Raw genomic sequence first — 13,197 nt, forward strand, 5'->3', positions numbered from 1 at the left:
AGTGTTTGTCCAAAGACAGTTTCCGTGGTCACGTGGCCAGAGACACTAGACACAGAACACCGTTACCTTCACACCAAGGTGGTAACTATTTATCGACTCACATTTTTATATGCTTTCAAATGGCTAGCTTGGCAGGAGCTGGGACAAGCGACGGGAGCTCACTCTGTTGTGTGGATTTGATCTTATGACGACTGGCCTTCCAACCTTGCAGCACAGAGGCTTCTGCAATTTAACCCACAGCGCCACCACGTCCCTTACCTTAGCATAGTAAGTCACAATTACAGTAGGCTTCCTGAATGAATGTAACTTATAGAGCAGTTGGCTTTTGAAATCCCCATGGATTCGATGGGCCTACGCTAGAGTGATATACTACACCAAGCAACAGGATTTGGGCCCATATAGGGAATGAATGCAGCTACGTTCCAGGGGAACAGATGTCCTGGAGTGGTGGTGCATGATGATATTGTAGTAGTCAGAGGGTCCTGGCATGCTGACTCTGTCAGCCCATTCCCCACTGGGTTAAAAGACCTGCCACATCCCCCTCTTCTAAGAATTTAGGGCCAAAACCCAACACCAGGTCTTTGTGGTATCATACATGAAGAACAAGCTACACCTGGGAGGGGAGACGGCGTAACACATGCAAACACCTTCCTGCTGATCCAGTGGTCTCTGATGTCAGCTGGGAATGAGTAAAAACGAGTATCCAGACTTCGTTGGCACCTCACACGAACACTAAACTTTTACTCTGTTGTGCAACAAGCTGCCAAGCATTGATTAACTGATGATGGAAGCAGTTTTGGTTGATGAGGATAGGGGGTAGAGATTTTCAAAAGTTCTTTTTTAAAACCACAGCTCCCATAATTCCCAAGCTCTGGTCAGGATGTACGTTATTATTTCTTGAGGCTATCTGATTCTGAGGTAAATATAACTGGAAATCTAAGGATGCATCAGTCTGATGTTTATCAATAGCTTTGTAAAAACTATTTCAGTGTACAAGCCCTGAAAAAAAGTTGTACAGCCTTTCCAAATACACAAGGAAAAAGATTAAATGTCTCAGCCTATAGACAATTTTCTCTCCATACTGCAAGCGAAAATCTAGTATTAGTCCGACCTAGAGTAGACCCATTGAAAGGAATGGGTCTCATGTTTGTTGTGACCAACAAGTCCCATTCATTTCAAAGGACTGACTGTATTGAAGATTACTTCTAACCAGTTTGGGTAATGTAGTGAAGCCAACAAACGCTAAAGGTAGGAATGTTCATCTCCAAGTAAAGGCAACAAAGATTGGGGCCAAATTGCCCTGTGTCTTTTTGATGCCACTCTGAAGTGGTCCTTGTCCAAGTCCAAGAAGGTATTTTTTTTTATATTTCAAGTACGCTGGGAAGACCCCATTCCTGTGATCACAAATATCTGACCAGTGCAGAAAGGAGAGGTAGTCACTTCTGACATCAGCAACGCTGGAAGCTTTATTTTTTTTACTTTCTCCCTCTTTTTTTTCCAACCAGCAGAAGAAAGTACAACTATGTTCCTAAGGCAGTCACTGAGGAGTGAGTGAGTGGGGCACTTTAAAAGGGCAATAGACACAAACTTCTTAAAAGGGCAACATACACATTGCAAAGAAGCCAAACCTATCAAAGAAAATAAAGAGAGCAACCCACCCAATGAATCTCCTTTTCAGACCCTTCCTTGCACAAGTCTGAGAATGTTGCCAAGACTACTTTGCCATACCTTGAGGAATTTGTAGAGCAAAAAGGTGAACCAGTTGGTGAGCATCTTTTCAGCAACAGATTCCGTCCTAAAACAAAATGGAGGGGAACAGAAAATTACCAGTATAAACCACAAACAAAATAAAACATGTATTCTCAAAGGCTTTCATGGCCAGGATCTGATGGTTGTTGTGGATTTTTTGGGCTCTTTTGGCTTCAGAACAGGGCCAAAGAGCCCGAAAAACCCACAACAAAATAAAACATGTTTGTTCATTCAGAAAGCTGTGTCATAGTGAGTCAGCTCCCAATCGGCTTCTGTAAGGCAGTCACAGGGAAGGGAGTGAGTGGGGGATTTTAAAAGGGCAACATACATGCGGTTCATTTAAGCCAATATTGTCAACTCTGACCAGCAGCAACAGCTCTTCAGAATTTCAGCCTGCATTCTTCCCCAGTTGTACCTGGGGATCCCTAGTATTCCTGAAGATTCCCGTCTAAGTATTATCAGGCCCAATCCTGCTTGGCTTCCAAAATCAGGCCTGGTATACTTATGGTAGTGTCCTAGTATTTATTCATTGCCTTTCCACATTACCAGGGTCTGGATTTTCCTGGATACTATTTAGAAATATTTTGTAACTGTAAGAGGTAGTATTTACAAAATTTGAGTAATAATGATCACGGCATTTGTCTTAAATCTCATTTTTGGAACAAAATAAAACATGTTTGTTCATTCAGAAAGCTGTGTCATAGTGAGTCAGCTCCCAATCGGCTTCTGTAAGGCAGTCACAGGGAAGGGAGTGAGTGGGGGATTTTAAAAGGGCAACATACATGCGGTTCATTTAAGCCAATATTGTCAACTCTGACCAGCAGCAACAGCTCTTCAGAATTTCAGCCTGCATTCTTCCCCAGTTGTACCTGGGGATCCCTAGTATTCCTGAAGATTCCCGTCTAAGTATTATCAGGCCCAATCCTGCTTGGCTTCCAAAATCAGGCCTGGTATACTTATGGTAATGTCCTAGTATTTATTCATTGCCTTTCCACATTACCAGGGTCTGGATTTTCCTGGATACTATTTAGAAATATTTTGTAACTGTAAGAGGTAGTATTTACAAAATTTGAGTAATAATGATCACGGCATTTGTCTTAAATCTCATTTTTGGAAAAAAAATCATTCATAGGTACCTGTTATTTATATACCATGTATACAAACAAACTTTGATGTAACTAATCTTTTTATTAAAGAGTTGAAGCCACCCCTTTGAAACTTATTCCCCATGAACTGGGCACAAAAATAACAAGCTGGCGTCTAAATAAAATGGCAGATTTGGTGGTGATAGAAATCACACCCATTAGAGGTCTCTAAAAGACACACAAAAACGTTCAGGGTTGATTTGATCGAGGACCCACTTGTGCGTCTTTCTGGCAGTCCTGGGTAGGCCAGCCAGAGAAAATGTGGTCCTATCATACATTGCAAGAGGTATTGGGGATGATCAGAGCCACACCCTCAAATTAAGGCTCTGTTCGTCTCTTCCAGAAAGAGACAGGAGAAGCTGCCGTTGCTCCCCTCTCACTTTCCTTGCATGGAGAAGAGAAGGTGACGTGCATCCAGGCAGTGCTGCTGACAGCTCTCAAGAGTTCAGCCATTTCTCAGTACACCAGTTGAATGAACATGGCCTTGCTCACTTTGACCATGCTGGGTAAGCAGGCAGGGAGTGCGAGATACTCAGCTGGCCCTTCAAGAGCAGATGGTAGACTCATTCCACCCAAAATGCTATGAAGAAGGCTGTGTCTTAGCTTTATATTAGCACAAAGTTGAGTTCTGAGGAAGTAAAACAAACTGAAACAGAGATGTGTTCCTTTGAGCAGCCCAAACTCTGCAGGGCGGCAGGAATGACTCGCTTTTAAACTGCGCTGAATTTAAACACAGGAAGGGAGGGAGGGAGGGAGGGAGGGAGGAAAGAAAGAAAGAAAGAAAGAAAGAAAGAAAAAGAAAGAAAGAAAGAAAGAAAGAAAGAAAGAAAGAAAGAAAGAAAGAAAGAAAGAAAGAAAGAAAGAAAGAAAGAAAGAAAGAAAAGAAAGAAAGAAAGAAAGAAAGAAAGAAAGAAAGAAAGAAAGAAAAAGAGGAAGGAAGGAAGGAAGGAAGGAAGGAAGGAAGGAAGGAAGGAAGGAAGGAAGGAAGGGAGGGAGGGAGGGAGGGAGGGAGGGAGGGAGGGAGGGAGGGAGGGAGGAAGGAAGGAAGGAAGGAAGGAAAAGGAAGGGAGGGAGGGAGGGAGGGAGGGAGGGAGGAAGGAAGGAAGGAAGGAAGGAAGGAAGGAAGGAAGGAAGGAAGGAAGGAAGGAAGGAAGGAAGGAAAGAACGGGAGGAAGGAAAGAACGGGAGGAAGGAAGGAGGAAAGAAAGGATGAAAGAACGAAAGAACGAAAGGATGAAAGGGAGGGAGGGAGGGAGGGAGGGAGGGAGGAAGGAAGGAAGGAAGGAAGGAAGGAAAGAAAGAAAGAAAGAAAGAAAGAAAGAAAGAAAGAAAGAAAGAAAGAAAGAAAGAAAGAAAGAAAGAAGAAAGAAAGAAAAAGAGGAAGGAAGGAAGGAAGGAAGGAAGAAGGAAGGAAGGAAGGGGAGAGGGAGGGAGGGAGGGAGGGAGGGAGGGAGGAGAGGGAGGAAGGAAGGAAGGGAAGGAAGGAAGGAAGAAAGGAAGGGAGGGAGGGATGGAGGGAGGGAGGAAGGAAGGAAGGAAGGAAAAGGAAGGAAGGAAGGAAGGAAGGAAGGAAGGAAGGAAGGAAGGAAGGAAGGAAGGAAGGAAGGAAAGAACGGGAGGAAGGAAAGAACGGGAGGAAGGAAGGAGGAAAGAAAGGATGAAAGAACGAAAGAACGAAAGGATGAAAGGGAGGGAGGGAGGGAGGGAGGGAGGAAGGAAGGAAGGAAGGAAGGAAGGAAGGAAGGAACGAACGAACGAACGAACGAACGAAAGGAAAGAACGAAAGGAAGAAAGAAAGAAGGAAAAAAAAAGGAAGGAAGAAAGGAAGAAAGAAAAAGGAAGGGAAGGAAGGAAGAAAGGAAGAAAGAAAAAGGAAGGAAGGGAAGGAAGGAAGAAAGGAAGAAAGAACTTCTCCATGCACAGAGGACAGATTTAAGCCGCAGGAATCGCTCTGAAGAGTTGGTGGGAAAGGACAGACTGAAAATATATGGAGAAGATAATTGTCTGGCTAACACTTATTCTCATGAACTTTCAAAAGTCAGCTTAAATATCCATGCAATGGCACAGTCTGTCAGATAACTCAGCTCTCCTTCCGAGGTGGTCTGTTCTAGTCCAAGCCAAGGAGTGACCTGCTGAGTCTCATGGTCCTTTAGGAAAAAATCATTTCAGTTACACATAGAAGAGCTGTTGCACAGAGACACAAAAAGAAGAAGATTCTATTCGTATATGTGACAGAAAATCCATCCAGGCAAAGAGCACAGCTGGCGTCCCTTTCTCCAGTGGTCTGACAAAGGACTTCCAGGAAAATACCAACATCTGTTCAAGCTGCCATGAATCTCAGGCCCTTCTTCTGAAGTCCAGGAAGAGAGTCTGGATTTTGTAGCAGTATAAAGCTCTTAGAAATGTCGGTTTCCTCTGGGACTGTAACGAAGCTTCAGATAGACCACTGAAGCGTCGAGATTTTGTCTTGGCAAAGTGAACTATGTAGAGGAGCAAGCATGCTGTGGAGATACCTCTCACCAGCTGGAATGCAACCTCAACAGGAGATGCAAAAGAGACTCCGGGTCTCAAAATGCTGAGAACTAAAATGTGGATATTTTACACAATCCTTCAAACAAACAAACACATACACACATACCTCCTCTCTATAACTCACGGCAGTTTTACATTTTTGAAAAATGCCCTCTGCCTTGAGCCATCAGAGGTGAAGAGAACTGCAGATATTTTAAGACGGACATGGATATGCTCTGCTCAGTTAAGCTTCAGAGATTATTTAGAGTCAAAAGAGAAAGCTCCAGGAACTTCACCTAGAGCAGAAGGAAGCCGCAGCCCTTAATGTACAAGACTTGGACAGGGTTGTTAGTGACAAGACCATTTGAATGTCATTGCCATAGGCTGGAAGCAATTTGATGGCGCATAACACACACAGCTAGAGAAGGAGTTGACAACTATGGGTTTCCAGCTGATGTCAGCCTCCAACTCCCATCAGCCTTAGCCACTGAATGATTATGGAACAATACTCCAGAGCATCTGGAGGGCCACAGTTCCAAGGGCAGAAAGACCACTTTGGAGATGCTACCAGCCAACTATATCCTTGGAGAGATAAGAAAGAGGATGGCAGAGGGTGGAAAGGAAGCGACGTCATCCCGGAGAGAACCAATCTAAGCAAGAAAGGCAGGCATGTGACCCTGATCATCTGTCTCCACCATGATCACCCTCTGGAGGTAGAGACATTATCCTCAGTGCAGGCATTTTCTCCACCTCTCCCTACGTCTGATACCTTCCTGGGGGTTGCTCAACAGACTTATGGCAAAATATGAAGTTTTTGCAACAACGATAATAAGAAAAAGTATGGGAGTTTTCTTATTGAAAAACCTCACAGGAATGGACAAATATTTCAGCGGGGTTTCAAACAAGTGACCCTTTCCCACTAAGGATGAGAACATTTGCAAATATTTATTATATATGTATTTAGGAGGAACCAAGTATGCCACGTCTTCACCACGGCCTTTTCAAAGGGAGCTGGGGAGACTGAACTAGAGGAAATGGTAGCTTTGCCATTAGAAGATGATGAGATGTTTATCCCCTGAAGATTCTGTCCTTCAAAGCTTCCTTCAAAGCTTCCACATCAAATCCTAGGTTTATCTGCTGATGACTTAGTAAATGGAAACAGCCTAATTGGCAACTTCTGGAGGGAAGGAATCTATCATTAGAGTGAAACCAAACCTGTTAACCTCAACTACCTTAAATGGTGGTTCCCGGTTTCCAGATGTTCTTGGACTACAACTCCCAGAAATCCTGGCCAGCCCAGCGAGGGGTGAAGGCTTTTGTGAATATCAGTCCAAGAACATCTGGGGGATCCAAGGTTTTTAGGGACCTATGCTATAAAGTCTGTTTGGACCCTATTTGTCATGTCCAGTTTGAGAATGAGTTGTAAATGTTTTCATTGAGAATTGGATGTTCTTATCTTACTATCTTATTTTGTTCTTATCTTCAGGACAGATCAGATGTTCTTATCTTCAGGACAGATCCTGAAGCTGAGGCTCCAATACGTTGGCCATCTCATGAGAAGAGAAGACTCCCTGGAAAAGACCCTGATGTTGAGAAAGAGTGGAGGGCAAGAGGAGGAGGGAACGTCAGAGGACGAGATGGTTGGATAGTGTCATTGAAGTGACCAAGATGACTTTGACCTAACTCCGGGAGGCAGTGGAAGACAGGAGGGCCTGGCGTGCTCTGGTCCATGGGGTCACGAAGAGTCGGACACGACTAAACGACTGAGCAACAACAAATCTTACTATCTACATTTAATTTCTAATTTTTATTTATTGTCATTGTGTAGCTCTTGGAGGTACTAATGGACATGCAAACGTGCCATCGTCACCATCATCCTGAAGGTAACTGGGGAGGCTGGGGACTCCATTAGGGAGTGATCTTTTTCCAAATGCAAACTCAGAACCTCTGCAGGCAAATCTAGTCCCATCAGGATCCAGCTGAAATAGACACAATCTCTCTCTGCACCATATCAAAGCAGTTCCAAATCCAGTGCTGCTTAGCATGGCACTAGCTTGTAAGTTTTTTTTGTTCTTTTGATGGTTGCTCGGCCCCCATGCAATAGTGGATCCACCCAGCAGCCCGCATGAGCAAGCATCTGAAGCGGCCCCCAACCTTCCCTGCTAGATCATGGCTTGGCCCGGCTACTTACCTCCGAAGTAGCAACTTGGGATGATTTTTGCTCTCTAGATTTTTGTCTATGAGGTCTGCCAGGAGCTGTTTGAGGACGTCGGTGGCGTACTCCAGCTTGCTCTGCAGCACCGTCATGATGAGGGACGCCACGTTGCCCCGGTCTCGCATGGAGAAGCTGCGCTGGAACTCCAGGGTGCGGATGAAGGACAGGAGGAAGACTTTGTTGTTGATGAGCTGGGCAAAGAACTTCAGGCCCTTCTCCACCCGCTCCTGCCGATACCCAGGGACCTGTCATAAACACAACATTGGGTGTTGTTTTTTTTTAACTCACTGGTCACACCTAATAGAGTTGTACCCTGTTTTACAATTACCCCGCATTACGACGAATCCGTTTCACGACGACGTCTTTGTGATCGCTTTTGTGATCACAAAACGATGGTCTAAATGGGGGAATTTCGCTTTGCGATGATCGGTTCCCTGCTTCGGGAACCGATTCTTCACATTGCGACGATCTTTACAGCTGATCGTTGGGATTTCAAAATGGCCACCGAGTGCTTAAAATGGCTCGCCGCTGTGCTTAGGGATGGATTCCTTGCTATACAGGCACTGAAAATGGCTGCCGTGTGGAGGATCTTCGCTGGACGGTGAGTTTTTAGCCCACTGGAACATATTGAACAGTTTTCAATGGGCTTTTTATTTTTGCTTTATGACGTTTTCGCTTAACAACGATTTTCCTGGAACGGATTGTCGCCGTTAAGCGAGCCACCACTGTACAGTGAAGAGAGGGAGGTTGGGCCCTCCAGAAATGGTCTCACCAGAAGGGTCATCATCCGTGATCATGGGGTTGTTCTTGCTGGGGTTCCAGGAACTTGTGAGCCAGGAATATCAAGAAAGTACCTGTTGCCCAACCTTGCAGTGGGTTCCCAATCTTGGGTCCCAGGAGGTTCTTGGGACTGCAACTCCCAGAAATCCTGGCCAGCACAGTGAGGGGTGAAGCCTTCTGGGAACTGCAGTTCAAGAACCTCTGGGGACCCAAGGTTGGGAATCACCGCCTTAGAGCCTCTATGATGTTTACAAATAGAGAAACTGGCCCATGTGCTGGGATGAGGATCAGAGAGGCCATCCCATCATGATCAGCAAGGTGATTATGTGAGCTGGGGAGGGCCTTTTCCATGGGGGCTTCTAAACTTACAAAGACAAATGGAAAATGATCATTGAACGTTAGAAGAAAATGGCAATCATCCTTTGCTTGCAGTGCATGCTTCTTGTCCTGAACAGCTTGGGTCCAAGCTATCTCAAATACCACATCTCCCTCGATGAAACCTGCCCAGGCATTAGGATCATCAGGGAAGGCCTTCCTCTCAGTCCCACCACCTTCACATTTGCATCTGAAGGCCAGGAGAGGGCCTCCTCTGTGGCTACTCCTGGACTTTGGAACTCCCTCCCACTGGAGACCAGCCTGGCCCCATCTCTGTTCTCCTTCTACAAGCAGGCCAAGACCTTTCTCTTCAAGGCAGGCTTTTCCTTAGTTAGTTAGTTAGTTAGTTAGTTAGTTAGTTAGTTAGTTAGTTAGTTAGTTAGTTAGTTAGTTAGTTAGTTAGTTAGTTAGTTAGTTAGTTAGTTAGTTAGTTAGTTAGTTAGTTAGTTTATTTGATTTATATCCCACCCATCTGGTATATTCTACCACTCTGGGCGGCTTAGTGACAGTCAGCCTGAAAGGTGTTTTTTTTTTAAATAGATGGTTGTGCTCGTGTGACAAACCCAGACCTACTGGGATATGCCACAGTTTCACTAAGCTGCCACCAACCATTCCCTATAAGAAGTCACACAGACCAGGGATGGATTTTTAACAAATAAAAGAGTAAGGTTTATTTAAATAACACACAGGGAAAAATAAAAGGATCAAGTGAATAAGATATAGTAACGTGGCTTAGTCTCATTCATACATGCACACAGTTTGGTTCACACAGAACACTTAACTTGAAGCACAGACCCTGAACCTATCAGTTCTGGCTAACCAACAGACACCTGAACCTATCAGGTTGGTACTCTGACACACAGTAGTACCCTGTCTGACACACAGACTCCCACACCAGCTTCTTCTTCCCAGCTGCTGCTTCGTCTCCTTGCTTCTCCACACAAGCTCCACATATATATACAGTACAGCCCCTCCTCCTGATGTCCCGCCTTCCACTCCCCATAGGATGGAACTTTCCCTCCAAACCCATGACAGACAGGTAACATCAGTGCTGTATGTAACACCTCCCCTCTTTATAAGTTGTTTTGTAGGGGGAAAGCTAAGGTGCTTTTCACCAAAAAACAACCTGGACCCAAAACAAACAAAAACAGTCATATAATAACATACAATACCATACTTACTTATACTTACATTCTAAGTTAACCATATCAATTAGGCATTTAAACATTTACCATATACATTACATCAAGTTACCTTTATTCATACAAACCAAGTTCAAAAAACAGGTACATTTAACTTTTTGTCATCAATATATATACATAGTCCATGTTTCTTTCGCCGTCTTCATTCTTCAGGTCTTCTTGGCAAGGCGTCAGCAACACAGTTCACTGACCCCCTGACCACCTTCACTTCAAAGTCATAGTCTTGTAAGTTTAAAGCCCACCTCATAAGTTTGCTATTGTGGGTTTTCATTTTCTTTAACCATTGCAGTGGTGAATGGTCAGTGCACAGAACAAAATGTCTTCCCCAGATGTAAGGCTTGGCCTTCTGGATCGCGTAGACTATTGCCAGGCACTCCTTCTCCACGGTTGCCAAATGTCTCTCACCTTTCTGGAGTTTCCTACTCAGGTAGGACACTGGATGCTGGTCACCATTCTCATCCTCCTGGCAAAGAACTGCTCCTACCCCGCTGTTAGACGCATCGGTGTAGATGATGAACTCCCGGTCGAAGTCTGGAGCACGCAGCACTGGATAGTTGATGAGCGCCTGCTTCAACCTCTGGAACGCCTCCTCACAGTCGCTGGTCCACGGGATGCGGTCATCAGCCTTCTTCCTCGTCAGATTGGTCAGCAGAGCCGCAATCTCGCTAAACCTCGGGATGAACTTTCTGTAGTAGCCCACCAACCCAAGAAATGATTTGACTTTCTTCTTGGTGTTGGGTCTAGGCCAATCACTAACTGCTTCTATCTTGGCCTCGAGGGGTTTTATCACTCCTCCCCCTACTATGTGACCCAAGTATTTTATTTCTGGGCTACCCAGCTGCAGTTTGTTCTCTTTACAGAGCCCAGGCCAAAGCACTCCCTCCCCTGGGTTAAAGTGCCTCTCCCTGCCTTCCTGGTCATCCCAAGCTTTCTTTCTGACCTTTTGAGCTTGCAGGGTCTCTGCTGCTAGCTCTAGGTTTCTCTTTAGGTCATTCCTTAAGGTGTCTATGTATGTCACAACGTCTTGTGGGTCATCCTGGGTGATCTGCTCCCAATTTTGTTTGATCAAATCAAGGGGCCCTTTCACCCTTCTCCCAAATAAAAGTTCAAATGGACTGAACCCGGTACTGGCTTGTGGCACTGATCGATAAGCAAACAAAAGGGATTGCAGCTTCTGGTCCCAATTGTTTGGATTCTCTGCCAAGTAAGCCCTAATCATGCGCATTAGAGTCCCATTGAACTTCTCAGTTAACCCATTACTTTCAGGGTGATAGGCAGTGGTTTCCTTGTGCTTAATTCCACAGATTTGCCATAAGCGCTTCATGAGCTTCGAAGTAAATGATGCTCCCAAATCTGTGATTATTTCTGAGGCAAATCCCATCCTGGACATATACCCCACCAAGGCATCTGCCACTGTGTTAGTTTCAATGTTAGTCAAGGGTATGGCTTCAGGGTACCTCGTGGCATGGTCCACAATGGTGAGAATGAACCTGTTCCCCCTCTTTGTGGCCTTGGGCAAAGGTCCCACAATATCCACCCCTATGCATTTGAACGGAGTGTCAATCACAGGCAAAGGGCACAACTTTGCTTTGGTCCTGTCGCGGCTATTCCCCTGCCTTTGACACACATCACATTGTTTACAGAACTCCCTGATCTGCCTCCCTATGTCAGGCCAGTAAAAATTCTGTGTGATTCTCTGCTGTGTTTTGTTCACCCCTAAGTGCGCAGCAAACATGTCAGAGTGCCCCCTTTGTAAGATCATGGGGCGATACTTTTCAGGCACCACTAGCTGACTTCTGATTCCATCTCCCCCTTTTGAGATATTCCTCAGGGTCTCTCTATACAAAATTCCCTTTTTCTCTAGAAATCTCACTGGGGTTTCAGGTGTTAGCTGGGCATCAGTCACCTGTTCAAAACACTTTTGGAGAGTGGCGTCTGCCTTTTGCTCTTGGCCAAATCGGCTGTCTGTGGTCAAGGTTTCCACCACAGCTTCTGAACTCCCCTCTGCTTCCGTCTCTGGCTCATCATTACCCCCCTGAACTGTCCCCGCGGTGGCTTGTGAACGTGTAATCACTAGCACCCGTTTCACATGTTCAGCCAGGTCATTTCCCACGAGCACGGCTGCTGGCAGAGTCGATGAAATCGCTAGCCGCCAAACTCCCCTCCAGCCTTGAAAATTCACAGGTACCTCCGCTACTGGCAGTGAGATCACCTGCCCCTCAATCCCTGCCACCTTCATGCTCTCATTTGGGATTATATACTCCCTAGGAATAATATCTGGATGGCACAGGGTCACCTGGGAACAAGTGTCCCGCAGCCCCCGATACTGACGGTCAAGTATTCCTACGTCCACCCCTGCTGTTTCAAACAACTGAGAATCTGTTCTCACGAGCAAGCATCGCTTGACCTCCACAAGAGGACCATTTTCCTCAGCCTGATCAGCAGATGTAGCTGTTCCAGATTGAGTAGTCATGGCAACAGGCTCCCTCAGTGACAATGAGCCTTGCTCTTTCTGGACACAGAACACAGCTTTTGGCTTGGTTCCACTCGAATCCTGAGGCACAATTCCTTTTAGCTGCTTTAATTTCTCACACTCTGAGATTAGATGGCCCTTTCCCTGACAGAAATAACATTTTCTGCTATATTTTGAGTCTCTCTCATCTTGTTTTGGTTTTCCCTCCAAAATCTGAGGTCTTGGTTTCATGTCTGAGGGCTTCCCTTCACCATGGGCCCCTCCCCCTTGCTGGTTTTTCCCTGGTCCCTGAGAGTACTTGCTGTAGGTTTCTTTGGGTTTACCTACAGATTTCCCCTCACCCAAGGGCTTTCTTATTTGGGAAATAAAATCTGCGATCTCGGCTGCTTCTGCCACAGATTTCGGTTTCCTTTCCCTCACCTGGAATTTCAGTTCCCCATGCAGGACTGAATAGAACTGTTCCAGCGCTATCAAGTCTTTGAGCTGCTGAAAGGTCTCTGTCCCCTCCTGAGATAGCCATTTCTCTAGCAGCCTCACCAATTGGGCCCCCACTTGGGTAAAAGTCTGCTCTGGTTTCTTGGTGATTGACCTGAATCTTTGCCTCAGCTGTTCCGCATTTATCCCATGTCTGGCAAACACCAGTTTTTTAAACTCTGCAAAATCTTTCATCAGTTCCTGTGGCATCTCTGAATAAACTTCAGCAAGGCTACCACTGATTAAAGATCGCATGATGGTCATCTTCTCAGT

At 45.4% G+C, this 13,197-nt stretch overlaps 1 protein-coding gene across 1 annotated transcript in view; it reads right to left on the minus strand.

Moving 5' to 3' along the window:
- PLXNA4 (plexin A4) overlaps window positions 1-13,197 on the minus strand; it is a 635,072-nt gene that overhangs the window by 64,515 nt on the left and 557,360 nt on the right. Inside the window, exons 22-23 of the mRNA XM_073002484.2 lie at window positions 7,597-7,865; window positions 1,729-1,795 (exon numbers count right to left, since the gene is read on the minus strand). Of these exons, the coding sequence (XP_072858585.2) occupies window positions 1,729-1,795; window positions 7,597-7,865 (336 nt within the window). The remainder of the gene's footprint in view (window positions 1-1,728; window positions 1,796-7,596; window positions 7,866-13,197) is intronic.

This window comes from Pogona vitticeps, chromosome 5 (assembly GCF_051106095.1).
Source record: "Pogona vitticeps strain Pit_001003342236 chromosome 5, PviZW2.1, whole genome shotgun sequence".
NCBI lineage: Eukaryota > Metazoa > Chordata > Lepidosauria > Squamata > Agamidae > Pogona > Pogona vitticeps.